Source organism: Lepidothrix coronata, unplaced genomic scaffold (assembly GCF_001604755.1).
Source record: "Lepidothrix coronata isolate B3197 unplaced genomic scaffold, Lepidothrix_coronata-1.0 Scaffold95, whole genome shotgun sequence".
NCBI lineage: Eukaryota > Metazoa > Chordata > Aves > Passeriformes > Pipridae > Lepidothrix > Lepidothrix coronata.
Genome location: NW_016690275.1, coordinates 3002710 through 3028208, shown reverse-complemented (window position 1 = coordinate 3028208; position 25499 = coordinate 3002710). Strand labels below are relative to the sequence as shown.

Sequence of the window (25499 nt, the reverse complement as noted above, 5' to 3'; positions counted from 1 at the left end):
AGCCCTGTTGGCTGTATCTTCCAAGCACCTATGCAGTTTCATCTTTGTGCATCTCTTAACAACTTTCATCAAGGAGTCTTATAAAGCTACCAGTCATGTCTCAAGAACTACCTTCTTTTGTTTTAAATCTTGATACCAACTGTGCTGTCATGGTGTTTTTGACTGGACTCCTATGTTTAATAAATTTTGAGGTAAATCTTTTGACAAATATTATCTGTGCATAAGTTGCAACCAGTCTTAGTTTAAAATCATTATTTGTTTCTGGAAAAGATTGATTAGGGTTTTTTCTCCCCTTCCTTGCAGGTACTAGACATTACAGTTTAATCATGGCTGCCTTAACAAAATTCAAACATTCTTTGTTTAGAACTAATTCAAATCACTGTTCTAAAGAGCCTATATTTCTATTTGCAGTGTCTGAGCAACACACCTCCTCTTACAGAGTACTTCCTCAATGATAAATACCAAGAAGAGCTGAATTTTGACAATCCTTTAGGAATGCGAGGTGAAATAGCAAAATCTTATGCCGAGCTTATCAAGCAAATGTGGTCAGGAAAATACAGCTACGTTACCCCAAGAGCATTTAAGGTCAGTAGGGAATTTAAACTGAATGTACATTGTCAATTTTGGATTTGTACTTTTAAGTATACAAAAGATATAGAAATACGCAAGAAGAATTTGAAGTAATGTTTATCAGTTTGCAGTCCATTCATTTAACTGTTAAAACACTTGGATGTATATTTAAATAAATGTCACCTGCCCTTGTGCTTTGGTCTTTCAGAATTGGTTTTGACTCCTGTCTCCATTGAAAAGCTTCTCTGTTTTAAGTTTTACCTTTTCAACATGCTGCTGTAGCATCTCAGAAGTATCTATTTTTTCTAACAATAAAGGTACTGGAAGTATTTGTATTTAATTTTTAGACACAAGTGGGAAGGTTTGCACCACAGTTTTCTGGTTATCAGCAACAAGATTGTCAAGAGCTACTGGCTTTTCTCTTGGATGGATTACATGAGGATTTGAATAGAATTAGGAAAAAGCCTTACATTCAGTTAAAGGATGCAGATGGGAGACCAGACAAGGTAGGGTTTTTGGTGTTGATCATCTTAATTTTAGTCAAGGCTGTATGTTCTACATGATTGTGCACTGAAAGTTTGGGACACTGATCATGTGGGGTTTTTTTCTGGGAGAGATTTCAGAAAATAAGACCATAAAATAGGGAGTTTGTTCAAGAACATGTGTAAATTCCTGTTTATTTGTAAGATAACTGGGGGGATAGGAGGATGGTGTGGCTTTAAGACTTCATTCAGACTTGTTTTTCAGTTCAGTGCTAAGTTCAGTTAGAAAAACAATTTCCATTCTGTTGTTCTTTTATTCTTGTATCTATGCAGAATTCTGTCTCTCTCCAGTACTCTTACTTTAGGGAAACTGTTCTTTCGTTATTAGTTAATTCATGTGGAATTTTTAGTTTTATTTGCTTTTGTCTTTCCCCAAGTCATTTGGAAGTCTCTCTCAGGCGATGTAATACCACTGACAGAATCTCTGTCATTGGAAAAGCATACCTCTTTTAACCTGCGATCCTGATAGTAGTAACATACCTTACAGGGTCCTTGGGAGTGAGATTTCTATGTTTAGGTGGTTACTGAAAGTTTTCTATCAAGTACTTTTACTAATAATTCTCACTACTACTTTGTCATAACCCAGATCACACTTTACTTACAGGTGGTTGCTGAAGAAGCCTGGGAAAACCATTTAAAGAGAAATGATTCCATCATTGTAGATATATTCCATGGCCTTTTTAAATCCACCCTAGTTTGTCCTGAATGTGCTAAGATATCTGTAACCTTTGATCCCTTTTGTTACTTGACACTTCCATTACCCATGAAAAAAGAACGCACTTTGGAAGTTTATTTAGTTAGAATGGATCCACTGGCAAAGCCTATGCAGGTAAGTGGCTTAATTCATATAGTAACATCCTGATTCATGTGATATTAGCAGTGAACCATGAGTTCCTTTACATGATGTAAATTTATAAGTACAACAAGCAAATCCAATAAGTTTTGATTTCTGGTATGAATTCTGAAGTTCCACTTAGGAAACCTGAGGTAAACTATACACACCTTCTTATATTTCTATCAGTTTCAAGGAAGAATTGGTAATTTCATTGTGGTTATGATAATAAGGCTTCTTAATCTTTAAAATGTATGCTGACATAATTTTTTATTTGAGTGTTGCTCTAGTGAATTTGTATGGTTATAAAAAGTATTTATACACTTAATCTAGTCTTAATTTCTTGGTTCCTTAATCACCAAAGCCAAATATTCATAATAAGTGTATATTCATAATTAGGTAATCTTGAATTCTTCTTTGCTCTCACCTGATTGTCAAAAGAAAAAACTTCAGATGAGATTTCTTTGTGAAGAGTACCTCTTCTGCCACTTTTTTAGGAATGATAGTATTATACACCTTATAATGGCATGAAAAAATGTAGATAAGGTTATCATAACCAAGTCGTGATTAAATGGTTCTAGCTGTACCTTATGGGATAAGTGAGGTTGGGTGAAATAAATAAGACACAGGCAGTTAGATAGTTTCCAAAAAGGCTTAACACTTGAAATGAAAGTACCATAAGAAGGAAAGTAGGGGGGAAAGGGAGTGTTCTCAAAGGCAGTGTGAATTAGGGAAGTCAAAGATAAAGGGACATGTATTAACTAATGGCAGATGAGCCTGCTAGAAATTTAATTAATTGTGAAAACATGTTTGCACAGGGGACACACACAGTAGTTGAAGATGACTTATGACCTGAGAGGGTTATGCAGGAGTAATAGAGTTTGAGAAGGGTACAAGTTCAGTAGAGTTTTTTTGAGTCTAAATAACTGTAAAACTTAAGGACATAACAAACACATGCTATAGCTGGCAATTAATTATAAAGTTATAATACATTATTTCTAATTAATCCTTTCTTTGCTATGCAAATAACAGATAAGAGTCCTGTGTGGAATTCAGACTGTTAATCATCAGGTTCTCTTTCTCCGTCTGAAATTAGAATTCATTACCTGCCATTGCTTTTTTTTTTCCCCAGTCATACTTTATAAACAACTTGTGTTGTATTCCAAATTTAATAATGTAGTCAATGGCATGCATATTACTTAAATGGTGAAATAAGTAGGTGCTGTTGAAATACAAATCTGACTAATTGGTGCCGTTAGTCTTCTTAGGGAGAAAATAAAATAACATTCAAATCAGCATCATATAAACTAACAAATGGAGTATTCAGAGTGTGTATGTTTGTAGAGTAAAGTTGTGCAGGTAGCTACTACGTTTTCAGCAGCTTTTGGAATTCGATTTAGTTCATTTACATGCTTCACACCGTAAGTTCAAGAATATGAAAGAAGTATGTGAAATATGCTGCACGTGTGAGAAGTTGTTTAGGTTTGTTCCTCATGTATATTTGTTCTCTTAAAAAATTAAAATTATATTTTACTTTTTAGTACAAAGTAGTTGTTCCCAAAATTGGAAATATATTGGATCTTTGCACAGCATTGTCGGCTTTGTCTGGTGTTGCTGCAGATAAGGTAGGAGTGATCTCTTATATGAAGCACAACAGTGAACAGTTTAATGCACATTAACCTGATTTAATGATGTACACTCCGTTTTCCTTTTAGATGATTGTTACTGATATATACAATCACAGGTTCCACAGGATATTTGGCATGGATGAAAATCTAAGTAGTATTATGGAACGTGATGACATTTATGTGTAAGTACATAAGTACGTAAGTACATTTATGTGTAAGACATTCATGCTTCACGTCTCCTTGCAGTTTGTTTAGTTATCTGCAAAAGATTAAAACCTAGACATCAGGTAAAGATGAAACTGGGAGGGGGTATTATTTTTTTATTTTTCCCCCTTTGCACCCTTTTACATGACCATTGTTCTTTGTATTTCTGATTGTTTTTCTTTTAGATTTGAAATTGCTATCAATAGAACCGAAGATACGGAACAAGTTATAATTCCTGTTTGTTTAAGGGAAAAGTGCAGGCACACTAGCTATAGCCATAGTGGTTCTTTACTGTTTGGTCAACCTTTTCTCATAGCAGTGCCTAGAAACAATACTGAAGATAAACTCTATAACCTGCTGCTGCTAAGAATGTGGTAAGGTTATTGTTTAACAAAAAATACGTTTATTAAGAGTAATGCTAATCATTGGAATCAGTAGGCACTTATTTTTACATGCATTTCTAACAAACTGATTAGATCTGAGTACTTTGTCTTTTATTTGCATTCTGTTAAATTTATTAAATCTAAAATTTTAGCCCCTTGAGATATGAACTGGTATGGATTTCAATTTGATTTCTTGTTAGCATGACCTCATCCAAAAAGTATTTGAGATGACAGTAGAGAGTTCATCTGTATTGTCAGTTTAAGATAAATAATTCTGTTGTATGCTTAGCCGTTCGTTAGGAGTTGTTAAAATGGAAATGTTTTCCAATTATTCTGTTATGGTCATACCTCCTGTATCTACTGTACAAGTTTATATACTAATTTATGTTGTAAAAGTACATGGTAGACACTTTCTGAAACTAGACTGGAATTATGTGGAAGAAATTGGAATCATGTAAATTCCAGTTTAAATTTAAATTCATTTTCTGTTGATGTAACTTTCTCTGTAATTGAATCCTTATAAATTTTTTTGTGTAAAAATACGGTTAATGAACAGTTAAAGAAATTACTTCTGGACAAAGAGAGACTGATCCCAAGAATCAAGTTGTTTAAAATAAGTAGCTGCCAAAAATGTAAGATCATATAGGAGCAGGTTTTCAGATATGCCTGTAACAGTAGACATGTTTGGCAATAAAACTGTTAATTTTGAATAAATCAGAAAAAAGTGCAGAAATGCAGTACATTAGAAAGAATTTGCTTTAACAATTCAATGACTTGGTTTGAACAAAGTAAATATTTAAAAATCCATTGCTTCTAACTGTTTCTTTCACTTGTTGTATTCAGCCGATATGTAAAAACATGTACTGAAAGTGAAGATACTGAAGGATCTCTGCATTGTTGTAAGGACCATGGTATCAATGGTAATGGCCCAAATGGAATACATGAAGAAGGATCTCCAAGTAAGACTGGAATATCTAAACCCGCTTAGTATTTTGGGTTCAATTTGAAACAGAAGTTAACTCTAACGTCTTTCAATTATTGTCATTCTGCCTCATTTTTTGCTTTTTATTCTTCTGATTGCTTCAGGTGAAATGGAAACAGATGAGCAAGATGATGAATCCAGCCAGGATCAGGAACTTCCTTCAGAGAATGAAAACAGCCAGTCAGAAGATTCCGTTGGAGGTGACAATGACTCTGAAAATGGATTATGTACTGAGGATACTTGCAAAGGTCAACCACTCACGGGACACAAAAAGCGATTGTTTACATTCCAGTTCAATAATTTAGGCAATACTGACATAAACTACATCAAAGATGATACCAGGCATATTAGATTTGATGATAGGCAACCTAGGCTTGATGGTAAGTCATGGGGAACGGGTTGGGCAACATTTGATTCTGATACTCTTTTCTGACTCCATTTCTGTGTTTCATTTTCTCTGTGTGATATTTGATATATCTTTTTTTTCAATTGTGAATTCTGTATGAATAATTGATTTGTTATTGAGATTGACTCTTAGAAATGCAGAATTTTTGTGTGCTTCAATTTTTCATCTTAAATTCATGATAGCGTTGTTTTATTCATTTTGAAGAATGTTTGCCCAAAGTTAATCCAGTTTCATGTAAAGCAAGAAATAATATTAAGAGAAAATATTTTTTTTAATCTTAGAAAGATCTTTCCTTGCTTTGGATTGGGATCCTGAGTTGAAGAAGAGATATTTTGATGATAGTGCAGCAGAGGTAAGCTGTTTATGTTGCTCCCCTTTCCAGCACAAATAAATGTAAAAAATACAGTTTAATTAATGTGACATGAGACATTGTAAGTCTTCACAAGAAGAAGCTAACATACCTTTTTTTCATGTTACTCTTAGTAAATATGTTGTCATAAATAAACTTCATATACACATCCAAGTAATTAGCAAATCTGAGGCTTACAAACTTGGAAGTAAATCTGAAGCTATGAAAACTTCTTGCTTGAATGGTTTCTAATCAGTTTTTCCATATATAGGAGCTTTGTAGTTACTGTTTAGTAAGACGACATCACTAAAATGAGTTTTGTTTCATTTGTTCTCTTAACTCAAGAAATACTTCTCTTTAGGATTTTGAAAAACATGAAAGTGTGGAATATAAACCTCCCAAAAAGCCTTTTGTGAAATTAAAAGATTGCATTGAGCTGTTCACAACAAAGGAGAAACTAGGTGCTGAAGATCCATGGTAAGCGCAAAAGATGAAAAATTGTTAGTTCTATGGTGCATCTGTCAAAGTATAATCAAAACCACACATGAACATTGAGATACCTAACTGATTCCTTAATAGTATTTTGAATCTTGTTATTTCAATCATAATTGAAGATTCTCAAAATGTTTTCTACTTTGATCCATTACTTAACTTAAATTTTTACCATGTGCAGAAGATTATGTTTGTAAGGGAAACAGTTAATGCATTGGAAATTAGGAGGAAGGGGTGATACAAAAGATATTCTAGTCTGTGAACTATGATGGACAGTGAATGAATAATATTATGACAAATTCAGTGCAGTGGTTTAAACAAATATTCCTTTCTGAGATGAGAGAGGTTGTTGCATACTTGCATACTTGCCTTGCATTGATCTCTGAAATAGAGATGTGCTTAAATGGTAGGTTTGTGGGATGGGGGATGTCTGTAGTCATTACAACCACTCAAATTATTGTCCTAACTATTCGTTTTTGGCAGACAAAAATTGATTTTGATTCATGGTTCTTTCAAATTATAATTTTGAATCATATCTGAATATTCACAATTATAGTATGTTCCTGTAAGATCCTTTTTCTCCAGGAATTTTCTAGCAGATAAATTCTTCATCAACTTTGAGCTCAGAATTAAGTTTGAAAAGAGTGTCTGCCAATTTTTCTCTTGTAGATACCTAAAAGTTTTGGAGACCTTCAAACATTGTCACCAGAGATCCTCCTATATTTGTGCAGTGTAGGGAGCTAACTTAGAAAATCTCATTTTTTTTATTGGGTTTGCTGGATTATACAACACTGAATAGACTGTTTGAGATACCATATAACTCAGGTATGGTGAAGCACTTCCATTTTTGCAGCACATTTTAAGCAGATTATTTAAACTACAAAATAAAACTACTGCAGAAGTCAAGCAGCTGCTACTAGATACATTTCACCAAAGGTCTTCAATCACATTTTTCTTCATTTGTTAGGTCTTCACATGTCTAATCTACAAGAGCTCATCATCCCTAGTCCAGCACTATTTGTATTCTAGATATTCTAGGCCAGCTGGGAAAACAGATTTTCAATTACAGCCTGCCCTTACAGTTCTCGTAATTTCTTGTCTTTATCTGATGTTGCTATTTAAAGACATTTGTGCAGTCTTTTTACTTAGGGCTCATCTCTTTTTCTTTCCCTTCCCTAGATTTTTACTTGTTAGATACCAAGGTGTGGAATATGCATAGACCACTTCACAGAAGAGTTGCTTCCATTCATTTTTCTTACTTATCTTCCTCCCTGAGCCTTAGTTCCTGAAAAATTCAAGTACACATTGTAGGGAACAGAAGTCACAGCCTGTTTAGTACTTGGCTACTAAGAAGGGAAGTTTTTTTAGTAGTCACTGTTACCTGGTTTTAGGTGTAGGCGAGATGGGGTCGGAGACAGATGAATTTGGAAATTGAAACTTGAAAAAGTCAGTTATCTGATATTTTTGGCTTTTCTTATAGTCAGTTTCAAAACCCTTCATCTTTTTTTTTTTAATAAAATACAAGAAAGCCACATATAGGGAATCCTATAGACGATGAGAATTCAATTTTGGGAGAGTGCTACTTTTGAGTTTAAAATGCTGTTGAGCTTCACTGTGATCACACTTGCACATTTTAAACTGGAAGAAATATCAATAGCATTAGTAACAAAAGAAAAAATGTGTGTGGTTGAGTTTTGCTCATTCAGTTCCTCCCGTGTTACTGACTTTCTCTGTAGTAATGTATTTTTAAATACATATGGATTACAGTTATTTAAAATTGATTTTTTTTTTCTTTTAGGTATTGTCCAAACTGTAAAGAACATCAGCAAGCTACTAAGAAGTTAGACTTGTGGTCACTGCCCCCTGTACTGGTAGTTCATCTAAAGCGCTTTTCCTACAGCAGATATATGAGGGACAAGTTGGATACATTGGTTGACTTTCCAATAAAGTAAGAAACCTAAACATTTTGATGCTAGAGGTGTAAAAGCATGACTAGGGCACATGTTTAATACAGCAATTATGTAAAATGGGTGTGTTTTCAGTTTCTATGTGTGTATCCAGTACACACTGATAACAAAATGCTTGTAGGTTAAAAATATGAACTTTGAAAAATAATAATAGTAGATAAATGTGGAAGATTACTGGTTCCCCTTCCACTTCTCACAGAGTGAAAGAGATGCACTGTCAGAATAGTTTGGTGTATGTGTTTTTTTGTAGGGAATATAAGGTAAAGGGCTTGAAGACCACCAAAATGTAAAATGGTTAAAAGTAGTAACATGACTGAATTTTGGTTTGTTTTTTTTGTGTTTGTTTTATTTTGTTTTGTTTTGTTTTTTAACAGTGACTTGGACATGTCAGAGTTCCTTATTAATCCTAATGCAGGGCCTTGCCGCTACAACTTGATTGCTGTCTCCAACCACTATGGAGGAATGGGAGGAGGACATTGTAAGTTGATTTCAAGTATCATCATTCTACATGTCACCTTTCTTTCTGTGTTGATTTTGATTTAAGTACTGATCACTTTGATTCAGTGATTTAAATGATTTAGGGACAATTATTTTTCATTGCCTTGAAATGCTTTCACAAGTACTCTGACACAAAAATCTATATGTAATGAGCTTTCAAGAAAAATTGTAGGTTCTTTTATACTTCTAGCTGTGCACACTGCAAAAAGAGAAAACATAAGAGAAAGAGAAAGAGAAAACAAGAGCTACTGTACTCTTACAACTGATTTTGCCTTGCTTGTCTATATTTTTGTTCATTGTGCAAGTCCTTGAAAGTAAAGAGAAAAAATGACTGAGGGATTTTATTTGGCTATCCTGTCTCAGTTTACATTGTTTTTAGAAAGGTAATGTTAGTGGTTAAGCTCTCTTTGCTTAAAAAAAAAAGTGTGAAAGGTGAGTCTAATAGTGATTATAGGTTTCAGTTAGTTAAATGTGAAGTATTTCACAGTAAGACTCTACCAACTGATTGTATTACATCTATGAAGATGCAGAGCCCTAAGACATTGTATTTTTTTGTCCTAGATACCGCTTTTGCGAAAAATAAGGATGATGGAAAATGGTACTACTTTGATGACAGTAGTGTGTCCCCTGCATGTGAGGACCAAATAGTGGCAAGTACCTTTTGTGTTTCTAAAATTGGGATTGTTGATATCTTCTGCTTGAGGGAAGAAAAATTAAGAGTAAACAGTGAAACTTGCGTTAAATTTGTAGATAGTAGTTTGCGTTCTCTCGAAGGACAGTACAAACCAAAAATGGTTTGCTCCAACATGCAAAAATAACTTAGGTGAAAGGTCTAGATTTCTTTGTAATTTTATGCTGTATACTTGGAAGCAAAGAAAAAAAAATTGTAACTCGGATTGTAAATGTTTTGTTTGGAGCCTCGTGAACATATTACACTTTTCTCTTTTACAGTCCAAAGCAGCGTATGTGCTCTTCTACCAGAGACAGGACACAATCAGTGGAACTGGCTTTTTCCCACTTGACCGGGAAACTAAACAAGGTGCTTCAGCTGCCACAGGCATCCCACTAGAAAGTGATGAAGACAGCAATGAAAATGATAATGATATAGAAAATGAAAATTGTATGCACACTAACTAATGGGAAGAACTAGAAGCCATAAAAGAGACTCTCTTACTGGGGATACAGATTGAAAGAGTGAAAATGCCCACCAAATTAAAAATAAAAATCTGAGATGGGGAGTTTCAGATAACAGAATGTAAATCTTTATTACATTTTAACATGTGCAGTACTTGAAGTGAAACAATAAAAACTTAAACAGAAATTGTCTCTAATGCATTTACAGTCTCGTATTCACAAGGTATATATAGGAAATCACAAATAAACCCCTTTTAAGTTTCCGCTGCTGTTCTGATGAATTATGTTTTCTTTTGTTTTGGATGTGAGTTAATAACTAAAATATTAAATCTGTGGACTTCTGACATTTATTTTATAAGTATTGCAAGAATACTACTGCCAAGTCTAGTTTCTGGATGACTGTATAAATGTTCCTTAGCTGCCACACAGACTACAAGTAAAAATGTCATAAATAACTACAGTAGTAGTTTTTTTGAAACAAAAAATTTTTGTTTCTCCCTGTTTTTTTCTTAATTCGATCACAATAGAAGAAGTAGCTTGAAAAAGGTGTTTTAACCTTTTGTGTTATAGTGGAACATCCAGAATATTATGTTCATCTTACTGCTGCTGTGGAACAGGTTCTGGATTTCATGCTGCATTAACAAAAAGGTTTTCAATTAAATGTAAGTATTCATTGTTGCTTGTTGGAATCTACTCTGCAGACATAATTCCTGTTATCTTGCTTATAAGATATGCTTAATTTTAATCTGGTATCAGTCCAAAATTTAAAATTGTGCTGTAAGTTCTCTTTCCCCAGTTTTTGTAGTTTGACAGCTTGCAAACTACTCTGTATTAAGGTCAAAGTTAATAGTATTCTGTATCCATAGTAATGACTGTGTATCAGGCTTAGATGAGAATTTTTTCAGTATAACCTGCCTTTAAATTGTTAATTAACAAAATCACTTTAAAGGTAGACCTGTTGATTTTCTTTGTGTGTTCCTGATGGAATTCACCATGGCCTTACAGCATATCTGAAAGGGTAACTCATAAGAGAATTGGCATTTGCATGTTCAAGTCAGAACCTGTACAGTATATAAGGCATACAAACTCCGAATTGGATTTCAGTTAACTATCTTCAGGGGTCCAGGATGCCAAAATAAGTGTGACAGTTTGAAACATTTTTTGATTTGCTGCTTTCCCATTGATCTAGTTGGAAGAATGTATTGTTGATTTGTATACAATACTGCCTTTGAGAGGGGCTCTTAAGTGTGGGGGCACACGTCACATATCTACTACCTGGAGAATTGCTTTGTGTCCCACTGTTTAAACAATTTAAAAAAAGAAAAAAGCAAAAAGTATGATGTTCTTCACTTGAACTAATCAAATACAATAGGTTATAAATTGTGTATTGTAAATAAAAGTTCACTCTGTGAGTGCACATTTTGGTAAATTATTTATTTATGTTAGCATTAAAAAGTTTAAAAAATTGCATTTGACCAGGATATAAATGAGATATGTTGGACATGGCTTTGCTTTATACCTTGATATTAAAACTGGTGTTTCATCCTGGTATTTTAAAGCTGCTTTGAGGTTTGTTTTTTTTTAAATGTAAACTAACCTCCTGCATGACAGAGGTTAAAATTTTGTCTGCACTTGAGTTCACTTGGGTTTACATTTGAAATGCGCATGTTTATTTATACAGATTTCAATAAAGCTATTCAAGGCCTTATTTAGTGTTCCATTTTGTTACACGCTCTTTTCCCACACTGTGTCTGGATAATCTTTGTCTAAGACTTACATTCTCAATTACAAAATGGCTATGTAACGACTAACACAGAATAAGATTAATAATATTTCCAGACAATAGTATATAAAAAAGGGGGGTTGTCCTATCATTGGCTCTAAAAGTATTTGAAAGGCTGCAAAAACAATGTATTGTCATAAATATTTTATTTTTAAAAGTAATACCGTAACAATAGTCAAATGGGAAGATACTAATTGTGAGATGGTTCGTGAAATGAGGGAATTATTTAAGGTTAGATAAACCAATATGGGGGGGATGATACAAGCTTTTGGCTTAAAACCTTGTAGCTAGGTATGGAATACAGTAACCTAGTACAAAGCTATTACCTAAATATTTATTAATTAAATGAGGATTATATGTGGAGTAGAGGAAGGAATTCTAGAGAAGTGATCTACTCTTTGAATAACACATACAAAGAGGCCCCCTTCATTCATACTCCCATTTGTTTTTCCATATCATGTTAGCCTAGAACTTGATGGGAAAAATCACAGAGGAGCAAAGGATCTAGTTTGATTTACCAAAGTACTTTGGAGTTGGTAGATTGGAGCTTTAATATCTGATAACTCAGGCCTCCTAACGCACTTCATTCTCCCTTTGAAAATGCAAATACATATACGTACATAGAATCTTACATTTGAAGGAATGTACTTACCTTCTAATAGAATTTAAAAGGGTATTGATCAAAGTAGGATTTAGTTAGAAAAAAATTACATAATTCTTTGTTATTGTTAATTTGGCTTCCAAGATTACACATACAAAGTTTCTGTAATCAGCTTCCTAAAGAGAGAGAGAAAACAGCAACATTTCTGTGGCTGTGTCAAAGGTTTCTGGGAATTCAGTCAAGTTGTGAGTTTCATAAAACTTACATATTCATACATAATATATGATAACTCATCCAGTGTGGACATGCTTAACAATACAGAAAGTATATTATTATTTACAGTGTTTATCAAAAGTTATTGTCACTCAACTAGACATTTATATAGAGAAGAGGATCCTAACATCTCCCTATGAATCATGTCAGATAAAAATCTACAGTCAGCTTTCTTTTTTCATCAAAAACCTTGCTATAAATAAGTATCAACATAAACTCTAGAATTATAAGATTCACTTAACCTTGTTAATATGACAGTCACTGAAACAAAACAGAGTAGGAGGCAGAAGACAGCTTGCAATTGCCAGTTACTCCATGGACTTTGTGACGGCAATATGTCATTTAAAGCCACACTGGGAGGGAAGGAGAGGTGAGGGGAGAGTGCACAGAACCTGTTGTTCTAGTTGGCTTCAGACAATGTTCTGAATGCTTCAGTGTAGATCAGTTCCCTGATCTCTTCCATCACCCACCTAAATTCAAGTCCCACAAGCCTTCCTGGCACGCTGAGGTGTAAAGATTGCATGCTTTACTGCCATCATGTGCTCCTGAGGCAGGCAGAGAGACCTATCTTACTAAAAAGAAATTACATCTTAGAGTAACATGAAAACCTTGGAATAGTCCAAATGTGACAAATTTATTTAGGGAATCAACTGGGTTACTATATGCCAGTGTATTGGGTCTGACTGAGCTAGAGTTCATTTCCCCAAAGCAGCCCTCACAGTGCTGTGCTTTGCATTGGTAGCTAGAAGGGTGTTGATAACACACCAGTGTTTTGGCTACTGCTCAGCACAGCATCAACACTGTAACATTCCTCCCTCAATTGAGAGCAAGATCCTGGGAGGGGAGACAAGTAGGCCAAAGCTGACCCAAACTGACCAAAGGGATATTCCATACCATATGACGTCAGCTCAGATATCAAAGCTCAGGCAAGGAGCAGGAAGGCAGCCATTCATTGTCTCCAATGGCTGCCTGCTGAGGAACTGTCACGTGTGCTGAAGCCCTGCTTCACACAGGCCAACCATCACTGCTGATGGGAAGTAGAGAATAAACAGTGCTATCTTTTGCTTGGCTTTTGCACAGGCAAACGTTTGCTTTGCTTCTGCTCTAATAAAGTGCCTTATCCCAACCCACAAGTTGTTTCCCACCTTACTCTATCTGGCTGGGAAGGGGAGTGATAGAGCGGCTGGGTGGACACCTGGCATCCAGCCAAGGTCAACCCACCACAGCCAGGTAGCATTAACAGTCATCCTGGGACAAATAATACAAAAGCTGATACAGGACTTTAATGATAAAGAATTCACATCTGTCCATATGGTTTTATGAAAAGTAAATTTTGTTATATGGGGGGGGGGCAGTAATTGAAAAAGACAGTTGATAAAGATGATAATTTAGATGTGCCTAAAATTATTTCAGTGGTTGGCTCTTAACTGTCACCTTAAGTGTCACATTGCTCTCATCAAAACATAAACATTATGCAGTATCACCAATACAAAGTTTAGGAACCGACCAAAAAGCTCAAAATAGTTTCCATTAGGAAGTCATTGTGGAATAGGAATGTTATTGGAGAAGTTAGTGACACTTGGTCTTGAATTAATGTTTTTATTCAGTGTGCAAAATATTTGGATCATAGCTACAGAATTCAGATGAGCTTAGCTTGTTTTCAACATCTGTCAATGTTCTAAAATACATACTACGCTGTGGGTGTTGTGTAAATGTGAGTGCGTCTTTTGGCTGAGGAGGAAGTCTGCAAACAAGGGACAGTAATTACTGACTCTGTATCATCTATACCTGTTAAAAGCAAACACAAAAACATATTGATTTTTGGTATGGGAAATAATGCCTTACAAGATGTTTTCAGGAACTTTAAATTTAGCTTTTTGTGTAATATTTTTCAGATAAGGTAGTGCAGATTAAAAGATAAATCAAAGAGGGTTGTAGTACTACTTAATATGGGAAGCATTTGGTTATTCTCTCTCTATAATCTTTGAATTTCTGTTTGGGTAATGTCATGGTTGGTCTCATTTTTAGGATGCAAATTGTTCCTATAATATCACAGAATCAAAGAATCACAGAATATGGTGAGTTGGAAGGGACTCACAAGGATTATTGAGTCCAACTCCTGCAGAGGACCCCTCCCAAAAGTCACACCATGTGCCTGAGAGTATTGTCCAAATGCTTCTTGAACTCTGTCAGGTTTGGTGTTGTCTGTCCCCTGGGAAGCCTGTTCCGGTGCCCAACCACCCTCTGGGTTGAAGAACCTCTTTCTAGCATCCAGCCTAAAGCTCCCTGACACAACTTCAGGCCACTCCCTTGGGTCCTGTCACTGATCACCACAGAGAAGAAATCAGTCCCTGCCTCTCCTCTTCCCCTCATGAGGAAGTTGTAGACTGCAATGAGGTCTCTTCTCAGTCTCCTCTTCTCCAGGCTGAACAGACCAAGTGAGCTCAGCCACTCCTCAAATGGCTTCCCCTCAAGGTCCTTCACCATCTTCATTGCCCTCCTTTGGAGGCTCTCTAACAGCTTAATATCTTTCTTATATTGTGGTGCCCAAAACTACACACAATATTCAAGGTGAGGCCGCACCAGTGCAGAGCAGAGCAGAACAATCCCCTCCCTCGACCGGCTGGAGATGCTTTGCCTGATGACCTCAGAACAGAGTTGGCCCTCCTGGCTGCCAGGGCACTGCTGACTCATGTTCAACTTGCCGTTAACCAGGACCCCCAGGTCCCTTTCTGTGGCACTGCTTTCCAGCATCTCATTCCCCAGCCTGTACAAACATCCAGGGTTGCCCCATCCCAGGTGCAGAATCCAGCACTTTCCCTTGTTGAACTTCAAATGGTTGGTGATTGCCCAGTCCTCTGGACTTGTTAGGGTCTCTCTGCAGGGCCTCCCTGCCTTTGAAGGAGTCAACAGCTCCTCCCAGTTTTGTGTCATTTGCAAACTTGCTTAGTATCCCTTCCAGTCCTGTGTCCAAGTCATTTATGAACATGTTGAAGAGCACAGTCCTGTGGAAGCCTCCACTAGTGTCAGGTCACCAGTCTGATGTTACTCCATTCTGTTACCCTTTATGCTTGGCCCGTGAGCAATTGCTCACCCACCATATGATTTGTTTATCCAGCTGTGTGCTGTCCAGAAGGATTCCTGTGAGAGACAGTATTGAAAGCTTTACTGAAATCCAAAAAGATTACATCAGCTGGCTTCCTCTGATCAACTAGATGGGTTACTGTGTCATGGAAGGAAATCAGGTTTGGTAAATAGGACTTTCCTCTCATGAAGCTGTGCTGGCTGTGACCAATAACAAAATTGTCTTTCAGGTGTTTTTCAACACCTCCCAGAATAATCTTCTCCATAACTTTACCAGGCACTGAACTGAGATTGACAAGCCTGTAGTTTCCAGGGTACTCCATGCCCTTCTTGAAAATTGGGACCGTGTTTGCCAGCTTCCAATCAGCTGGGACCTCTCTAGATTACCAAGACTGCTCAAAGATCATCAAGAGAGGTTTTGGGAGATCAGCCAGCTCTTCGAGTATTCTGAGATGAATCTCATCAGGCCCCACAGATTTGTATGGAGCAGCAGATCCCACACCATTTCAAGGTTGACTGGGAGTTGATCCTTCTCGCAGTCATGGTCCTCCAGCTCAGGGCACTGAGACCTCCTTGGTCCATTATTTGTGTTGAAGACAGAGGCAAAGAAAGCGTTAAACACCTCTGCCTTGTCTCTGTCCCTGTTTGTGAGGTGACCATCCTCATCCTGTAACGGGACAATGCTATTTCTATACTGCCTATTGGCGTTAATGTATTTGAAAAAACTCTTTGTATTGTCCCCCAAGTTTCTGGCCAGCTTCAACTCCAATTGAGCTTTGGCCACACATATTTTCTCCCTGTGGCAAGCAGCATCTTTGAATTATTACCATGTCTCTTGACCTTACTTCCACTGGGCATACACCTTCCTTTTTTGCCTTATCTCCAAGAGAAGATTCCTGTTCAGCCAAGCCGGCCTTCTGCCTCACCTGCTTCACTTCCAACACTTGGGAATTGTCTGCTCCTGTGCCCTTAGGAGGTGATGTTGAAAAAGTGACCAGCACTGATGGACCCCAGCACCTGCAGAAACATTTTCCCAGGGGACCTTACTCACTAATTCCCTGAGCAGCCTGAAGCCTGCTCTCCTCATGTCCAGCATTGAGGTTTTGCTGGTACTTTTCCTCCTGCCAACAGAGATTTTAAACTTGATCCTTTTGTGGTCGCTGTGGCCAAGAGGGCCACCAATCTCTGCTTTGCTCAGGAGATCCACTCTGCCGAGAAGCAGCAGATGAAGGAGGACATCCTTCCAAGTTGACTCCCTTAGGGCCGGTTCCATAAAGTTGTCATACCGATTTTTTAGGAATCTTCTGGCTGGGTTGAACCAACTGTATGATGCTGCCAGTTAATTTCTGTCAAGTTGAAGTCTCCCATAAGGACAAGGGCAGTTGACTTGGAAGTGTCCCTTAGTTCCTCAAAGAATAATTCATTGGCATAATTGTCCTGTCCAGGAGGTCTATAGCAGACTCCCACAATGACATTTACATTATTTGTTTGCCCCTCAATTCTTATCCAGGGGCTCTCAATGGTGCCATTGCCAACTGTGAGCTCCATACATTCTAACCTTTCTGTTACATACAGTGCCACTCCTCTGTCTCTTCTGCCCTACCTATCTCTCCTGAAGAACCTGTAACCATCCAACAGGTTTCACTTATGCCAATGATGTGAAATCTCTGGGACTGGGCCAAAGCTTTGAGATCCTCTTGTTCCTCATGCTGCGTGCATTGGTGTAGAAGCATTTCAGGAGTGGTACGTTGTAGCCAGCATCTCTTGAGGCAGACTCAGGGATCCCGTGAGTGCTGTTTCTTCAAGTTCTGGCACACCATCCCATTGCTCATCACTGGTGAGCCTGGTTTTGTCCCCTTCAGGGAGAAAGAAATAATGCAGAACTGTGAATGTATGTAAAAACTATTAATCACAGCTAAGACAAGGACAGAATATGGAAAAGCCTATACTGAATGAACAGAAAATATGAATATAATGAGAAAGGAGCTGTAAGATACTAATAAGGAGGCGTTACAAGATTTAAAAAAGAGCAGAGTCCTGTGATTAAAAAAAGCAAATACTGCAAAAGTCACTAACAGGCAACTGAGAATTAAAATCTTTAATAGTTGTAGTTTGTGCTGTAGAGACAGGGAAAAAAAAGTAATTTGGTTTCTAGCAATAGATTTAAGTTCTTAGTGAAAGATACAGAAAACCAGTAGAATAGAAACAAACTAGAGGTGAATTCTAGCACATTACATTTTGAAATAAGACAGTAATAGAAGAGCCATATTCTTTTTTGACACAAGTCCTCACCTAGTCATTATCTAGAAAACTGCAGTCTCTTGTGTCCAAGTGTTTGATAATGTCTTGAGATCAGGAGCCGAGTTAATAATTTTGAGGAACTGGTTTACAAAGGAAGGCTCCAAATGTCCTGAAGGGGGGAAAAAATGAATCATGGAATCAACCAGGTTGGAAAAGACCTCTGGTCAAAAACCACCATGTCAAGCAGAGCATGGCACTAAGTGCCACGTCCAGTTTTTCCTTAAACACCTCTAGGGACAGTGACTCCACCACCTCCCTAGGCATTAGATTCTAATGTATAATCACCCTTTCTGTGAAGAAATTCTTCCTAATATCCACCTAAACCTCCCCTGGCACAGCTGAAGACTATGTCCTCTTGCTAGGTGCCTGGGAAAAGAGGCCAACACCCACCTGGCTACAACCTCCTTTCAGGTAGTTGCAGAGAGTGATGAAGTCTCCCCTGAGCCTTCTCTTCTCCAGGCTAAACAACCCCAGCTCCCTCAGCCACTCCTCATAGGACAAGGAAATGTCCATTTCTTTGAAATTCTACTATAAGTCTGGCTTTCTGTAATCTTGCCTCCAACAAAATAAGACATTCAAGCCCACCAGATATTTGTATCCCCCGTAACAAACCGTGGCTGAGCTGGTCAGGAGCACCCCATTTGATAAAGAATCTCTCAATGTGTAGTACATGTTAACTCCTAATGTTATAGTTCAATCATTTGTCAGATGTTCTTAGGTTATGGTGTGGTTTAGTTAGGATTGGAGCAGGGAAGTAAGGCCCCTAGAAATAAACAGCCATAGGAATCTATGATGACCATACTGTCAAAGGGAAATAAGGTTTCAGACTGGCTGAACAAGTTTTACATCCTACTTAATGATCTGTTCAGTAGCTCCAGGGCTTGGCTCTCAGGTGGAACAGTGAGTGTTCTGACCTGGAATTTCCTATGCTTCAGCCAGCAGTCAGCCAAGAGCCCATCCATGCACTGGTGTGAGGAGACAAACAAGCTCATCCATTGTGCCCTGGGAGCAGGTTCCAGAAAGCGGCTGCTATTTGTGAAATACTCAATACAACTTGTAGAAATGCTGCCAAAATACCAGTACCAACTATGAAATTGCAACGTCTATGCATCCTTAGTTATGGACGTTCCTGCTAGCACATTACCCAGGACATAGGTACATACAATAGTACAGCCCTGCTTTATTGGGAATGCATATTCACATGTGGAGGTGATCTGGGTAGCCATTTTACTACAAAGGAAAGCATTTGGCTCTTTGTGATTGGATTACCACTACAGCTGTCTTCCAAATTCCCTGAGAAGTTAATTCTGCTTATCTGTTTTGATGCAACCTGAGTAACCTAATTTATTTCACACTGCTGGTTATAAACACAGCCACACATGCAGCTCTACAAATATTTATATCAAGAGCAAATTTCTCTAAACGAAATAAGAGGTCTATAATCTTCATAAACCAACAAAGATGAGTACAACACATCAGGTAAATCAAGGCCTCTACACCAAAGTTCTTCATCTGGATCTCTTCCATAGGAAATTTGTAATCCTCGTGGTTTATAGAACTGCCTGTAAAAGAATGAAGGAGTCACACTTCAGTTATCTTTGCAGGCAGTTGTGCTGGAGGACCTCAGAAGTACTTGGTCATATTGAGTCTTTTCTAGGCTGGGCTGAGTTACCTACAAATTACATTGGTCATGCCAGCGGTGTAGCTGCAGCAGTGTGAGCACACCAACATAGTGTGCTGGCCTCCATGCTACTTACGTGAGTATAGTGAGTGTAGCTATTTCTACAATTATTTTGTGTTTTATAGATATGACTGCAGTGCCTGCTACATAAAGGCCACCCCTAACACAAAGGAATTAACATCCATTCAGCTGATGGAAACTCTCCTGTAGTTTCTTCTCCTTAAGAAACTCTTCAGCAGCCTCAGGGCTCCTCTCTGGTGTTGCTTTGTGAATAGTAGATTGTCTGTAGGTTACTAGGTGTCTGGAAGTACCTCCATAATTTTCATACAAGCTGAAAAAGAGATAAAAGGGAAATTATTAAGATATAGTGAGGGTTTTGCCAAATAGATTAGAGAGCAGCAAAATAAACAGATTGCAGCACAATGCACATTTCTGACATTCTTGACGGGCATTTTTAAGTTAGACATCCTGCAGTCAGCATGAGATACTCAGGAAAAAACTTATCCCTAGAGCGCAGCTGAATCTACTGTCCACTGGAAGAGCTCTGGATCAAAGAACAGTGCCTAGAATCACAATTATTTTGTTTCAGCACATCTATGTCTTTATCTCTAAACTGAAATTCCTAAAAACAGACGTAAAGATTGCAGTAAATTATGATCAGAAGTGCAACATCTCTGAAGCTGACTGCGACCTCATGCTGTGCTAATTGTTAAGGTGGCAGAGATGGTCAGCATGGGTTTTTTCTATGTAAACAACTGTCAAGTAACATCTCCATCACTGTTCCTCTATTTTCTGCACTTCACAGAAAAAAAAATTATCATGAATGGGCTGCATTACACACCCTGCAGGAAAAAAATCACAGGTCCTGCCTGAACAGACATTAATTCTGTTATTTGTGTAAGGGAATGAAAGACGAATTCATTTTAAAGCACAGAGTAAGGTTTGTTTCCCAGGCCAGCCACATACCTCCTGTGTGAGCTGGAAAGTATGAAGGGCTTGGGAGCTGCTGATAAAATTTTGTGATTATCATGTCCCTGTTGGTCTGTTGTTATACCGCTAGCTGTAAGACAGCAATAAATTAATTCAAGCAGTGGACAGTTAGTTCTTTCTCACAAAAGATGTTACCAGGTTCATCTGATTCAATTACCAGTACCTGAAAGAGCAACACAAAAAAACCCCATTGCTCTGAGAATCTGTTTGGGCAGGATTCAAGCAGAAAAAATTGGAAAAACAGCTTTACTGACTGGTTACACAAGTCATGGAAGCATCTGAGCCTCTGGTTGAGAGATTTGTGTGTAGGCCCTGAAGTGATTGTACTGCAACTCAATATGGAATCACTGTTGAGTATCTAATAGATGTTATAGGTCTGCCATTTTCACAGAATCACAGAATCAGCTGGGTTGGAAAAGACCTCTGAGATCATCAAATCCAACCCTTGATCCAACCCCACCATGGTTCCCAGACCAATGCTGCTTAATATTTTTGTCAGTGACCTTAAAGAAAATGTACCATAATTACCGATAGATAGCAGCTGGGATTGCTTTTTAGCTGACCAAGTGAAATAAAATGTGTATTAACTATAAATATACAAATAAAATGGGTACTAACATGTAAATGTATGCTCACACCTATGCAGAAGGGAACAGAAGCTAAATTCATGAGGAGTTTATATTGGAAAACAAAGTATTTTTCAGTCTGCTGGTTGATCTAAATTTCTTGCACAGCCACATCCTAAAGGAACAAGGCCTTCACTTCTATTCCATAAAAAAAAAGAGAATAGGTACTAGAGGGAAGTTTATTACTTGTGCTTTTAACCCATTTTTGTCACAACAGAAATACTCTCATGTCCCACTTCTTGGGTCTGTAATTTAAGAAGGACCTACTGAAATGTTCACATAGTAAAGGGCTTTTTTGTGCTTACACAGACCAATACAACGCATAGTTTTTATAAAAGATTATAGGAAGTATTTCATATTAACCTGTCTCTCACTGTCTTTTAATTTGAAATTTAACTTTGCCTTTTGATATCAGTATCCATGTTCAATTTGAGACAAAATTTTCTCTATAGTGACTCTTAACTCTGCATTACAAAGAAAATCACCAGAGATGTCTGCAAACACCTTTACTTTCCTACACAATTGGTTTCTCATATTGTGAAGTTTGTTTATTACTGTCACTATTTACAGATTCATATCAATTACAAAAGTATACAGGAGTGTTACTAAAGTGAACTCAGAGGAAAAGCCACAACTCTTCCCATCAGGATGAAACCAATTCATTGCCACAGTGAATGAAATCTGATGGTTTTGCCTCTGTGTAACATGATGACTCACATACCAAACCTGCATCTGCATACATCTACCAGGATGGACTATAACTAGGACTAAACATCTGAAATTAATACAGCCAAGTGCTATCTCATGTTTAATCCAATTAAAAGGACTGATGCACATCATTTGGAATGAATATGAGGTAATTTAATGAATCACAATAGGTCTCATGAGCATTTTTGTTGCTAATTAGGGCCACAAAGCTACAGGATATTATTTCAATCACCCACTGCCCCTCACAAAATAACATACAATTTAATAACAAAGCAAACCACAATGCAATAATTGCAGTGCAATACGAAATTAGCTTAACAGCTAAGAGATGCATCTGAGACTCAGGCATGTGTAGAATTCCCAATTAAGTCAGCTTAACTAGTACTAGTAACTAGTACTCTTAACTTGCTAGTCAAAAATGTGCTCTCAGACACATCCACATACATTGTTCCACCTTCTGATTCAAAAGTGACTTGAATTGAAACCGAGATATTTAAAGTGTATCAAAAGACTGGCAAAAACTTCTGCTCAGCCTTAGGAGTGCATGCAACAGAATCTATTGTAATGAAATGCAACTGCAGAAGTCACATTCACAATCAAAACAGTGTCACTTAAAAGGATCCTGACCAGTTTAAACAGTTTAGCTGCACTGATTTAGCTTAACTAATAAATCTGCATTTACAAAAGGCATACATCAAAACAGTGAGAAAGAGGACTGTGTTGTTCAAGAGACTCACCTGAGATCCAGGCATGTGTATAGTTCCCAGTTCTTGTACACAGCAGATCTGAAAGAGTTTTCAATTCTGTAACCACGTGTAAGATTCATTTCCAAACCCAGGAGCAATCTTGCAGTATTTGGCTGGCAGTGTTGAGCAGACTGAGTGTCAAAGCTGGTAGTTGAAAAGATAGGTATGATCAACGTAAATGATAAAAAGTATGCAAGTAGGCAGACAAGTAGATTCAGGGAGTACCAATGTGCCCATGGCTCACTATAAATAGGTGGAAAAATCCAAACATCAAAAAGGAAGTAAATCGTTAAAGCTTACCTATGATGCATATGGATTTTTTGATTTTTAGCTTTTTGTAGATTTTAGAAGTAGTTGTATTATATCCCTTACCCTTAGCACAGTAGTTTACACATTTATCCAACACTGTTACCCCATTCCATATCACTCCCTCAAAATTCCATTAGCTTGTTTAGACTTCCCTCAAGGTAGGCCTTTATTCTTTCTAAAAACATCTGCACCCTGGCTTGAACGACAAGATACCACTCAGGCATAGTGACCTTCAAGCCCAGAACTTTGGAGGAACTCCAAGGACTAAATGTGCTGTGATGAAGAGGAGGATGTTGAAGAGGGGGTCCCAGAGCCCCCTGCCTCAATTTCCAGAGGGGTGTGCCAGGGGGAGGTGCTGGTAGGCAGACAAATCTGGGATTGGATGGAATAATAAATTGTGAAACCCCGTGGACATGAGGGGGGCATCGTGTATTCCTGTGGGCTTCAGGTCAGAAATTAAAGGACCTACCCTCCTTATCTTATCTTATACACTAAGTTGGCTTGAAGTCCTGTTTTCTGTGGTCTCTTAAGGCAACAGTTAAGAAATACATGGGCATACTCAATAATTAATTAACTCATTCTCCTAGCTAATCATCCGTGTTTCTTATTAAGGTTATTTGGACTGGTCCTTGAATTGCCACAAGGACTGAAGACCAGAACAGATACACTAAGACAGAAAAATCATTAGTAAAATGCTTATTGGTTAAGCATATAAATAGTTCTACTGAAGACAACAGTCTTGTTCAGTCATAGGTTTGCTTTTACTGAACAGAGGGATGAAATCCTAATTCCTTGTCTGAAGGCAAAGTTTGACCAACTTATTCAATTGTACCAGTATTACATGCAGTTTTAAAAACTCACACCCATTTATCCAGTTCTGTCAAGCTAACAGCCAGTAAAATGAAAATGTAAAAATAAAAATTTTAAAATAATAAATTACTTAGAAAACAATCCTGCACTTTTTACCTCGCAAAGCATCCCTAAAGATTTACGAGTACAGGTAGAGTGTTCAGTGCTATGCCAGTGGGAACTTAATATGATTTGCAACAGATCTCGCAGCAAATGAACCCAACATAGAAGTAGGGATGCTTGAATTTATGAAAAGTTCTTCTCACTTTTTCAATACAAGACAAAAAAAAAATCTTAGAACATTCACTGAATAAGAATGAGGAATTTCAGGAAAGTCTGAAGAAAAGCTGTTATTTAAAAATAGAAAATTTAAAAATAGTACCGCAGTAAAAAATTATTCTTCTTTGGATTCTTCTTTTTTTTTTTCAAGATTCCCAAGTTTCAAAACCACAGCATGTCAAAACTCAAGGATGTCTTCCACCTTCCTGTGTTTATGAACAGGGAACAGAACCATGGTGCCTTACAGGTAGGCAAACAACACAGTACATGATTTACAGCAAACAAAACTTGGGAAAATTATTATTGTAGAGACTAGAACCTTTGTGAAATATTAACTGTTACGATGACGAATGGTGTCCCCCAGAAGGAAGCTCCCAGGCAGCCATCAGGCCTAAGCTCCCTGCATTACTACAAGCAACAGATATTGAAGAGCTCATGCTCATTATTCAAGAGCTTGCTTTAGAAATGAGTTAAAAATTGCTGTTTGTAATGCTTTTAGATTTCAGAGAGACACTGCTGGTGATACAGAAAGTAGCTGGGACCCAGCTGTTCCACATCCCCTTGTTCTTGCCCTGTGTTTATCTAAAAAGTTCTCAATGAAGGATTCACTCTGGCTTTGCCCAGAGGAAAACACAGAGAGCTGCATACACACACGGGTTGCAAAGGTCACAAAGCTTCACTCCTGCTGAAGAATCAAAGAATGCATCAGGTTGGAATGGACCACAGTGGGTCATCTGGTCCAACCTCCCTGCTCAAGCAGGGTCATCCTAGAGCACATGGCACAGGATTGTGTCCAGACGATTCTTGAGTGTGTCCAGACGATTCTTGAGTATCTCCAGTGAGGGAGACTCCACAACCACTCTGGGCAATGTGTTCTAGTGCTCGCACCGGAAAGAAACCAAGAAACTTCAGGATTCAAAAGGAAAACATAACAGTCTGTCTCGCTTTTTAGTTTTTTTTTTTTTTTTAAATCAAATTCAGCGCTGACTTCCCTTGAGAGCCGGACTTGGGCAAAGGGGACCGACCTCTCCTGCCGCTTGGTGGGGTTGGCGGCTGCTGCTGAGGCGCAAGCAGCTCCGCCACCCCCTTCCCCAGTGTCCCTCGGCCATGGACGCGATTTGTCCCATCGCCACGGCAGCTCCCCACACCGGCAGCTCTGCCTCGGCCCGGTCCCAGCGCCGCTGCTGCCCCTCCATGGGCCCAGTGACGCTGCGGAAACGGGCCGCGCTCCCCGCCCCGGGCCCTGCAGCCCAGACCCGAGCACCACCTCCTCCCTCCACCC

General features: G+C 37.9%; 1 protein-coding gene and 1 long non-coding RNA gene across 8 annotated transcripts in view; one reads left to right on the top strand and one right to left on the bottom strand.

Annotated features, from left to right (window-relative positions):
• Positions 1–11545, top strand: part of USP15 (ubiquitin specific peptidase 15) — a 61418-nt gene extending 49873 nt beyond the window's left edge. For all 5 annotated transcript variants that reach the window (XM_017822119.1, XM_017822118.1, XM_017822120.1 and 2 more), the window contains 14 exons: positions 412–585; positions 918–1076; positions 1717–1941; positions 3486–3569; positions 3660–3754; positions 3962–4150; positions 5003–5118; positions 5246–5521; positions 5829–5899; positions 6258–6373; positions 8187–8336; positions 8730–8833; positions 9415–9503; positions 9805–11545. In XM_017822119.1, coding sequence (XP_017677608.1) covers positions 412–585; positions 918–1076; positions 1717–1941; positions 3486–3569; positions 3660–3754; positions 3962–4150; positions 5003–5118; positions 5246–5521; positions 5829–5899; positions 6258–6373; positions 8187–8336; positions 8730–8833; positions 9415–9503; positions 9805–9990 — 2034 coding nt within the window. In that variant the 3' untranslated portion in view covers positions 9991–11545. The remainder of the gene's footprint in view (positions 1–411; positions 586–917; positions 1077–1716; positions 1942–3485; positions 3570–3659; positions 3755–3961; positions 4151–5002; positions 5119–5245; positions 5522–5828; positions 5900–6257; positions 6374–8186; positions 8337–8729; positions 8834–9414; positions 9504–9804) is intronic.
• Positions 11546–18463: 6918 nt separating this feature from the next.
• On the bottom strand, positions 18464–25477 carry LOC108500802. Of its 3 annotated transcripts, XR_001876005.1 has the most exons (4): positions 24321–25477; positions 22772–22924; positions 20677–20770; positions 18464–20041 (listed from the first exon to the last, which is right to left on the bottom strand). It is a non-coding gene; the product is annotated as an uncharacterized LOC108500802 (long non-coding RNA). The 3 variants fall into 3 exon arrangements; XR_001876004.1 differs by lacking the exon at positions 20677–20770 and having other exon boundaries at positions 24056–25477; XR_001876003.1 differs by lacking the exon at positions 20677–20770.
• Between the last annotated feature and the right edge of the window lie 22 nt (positions 25478–25499).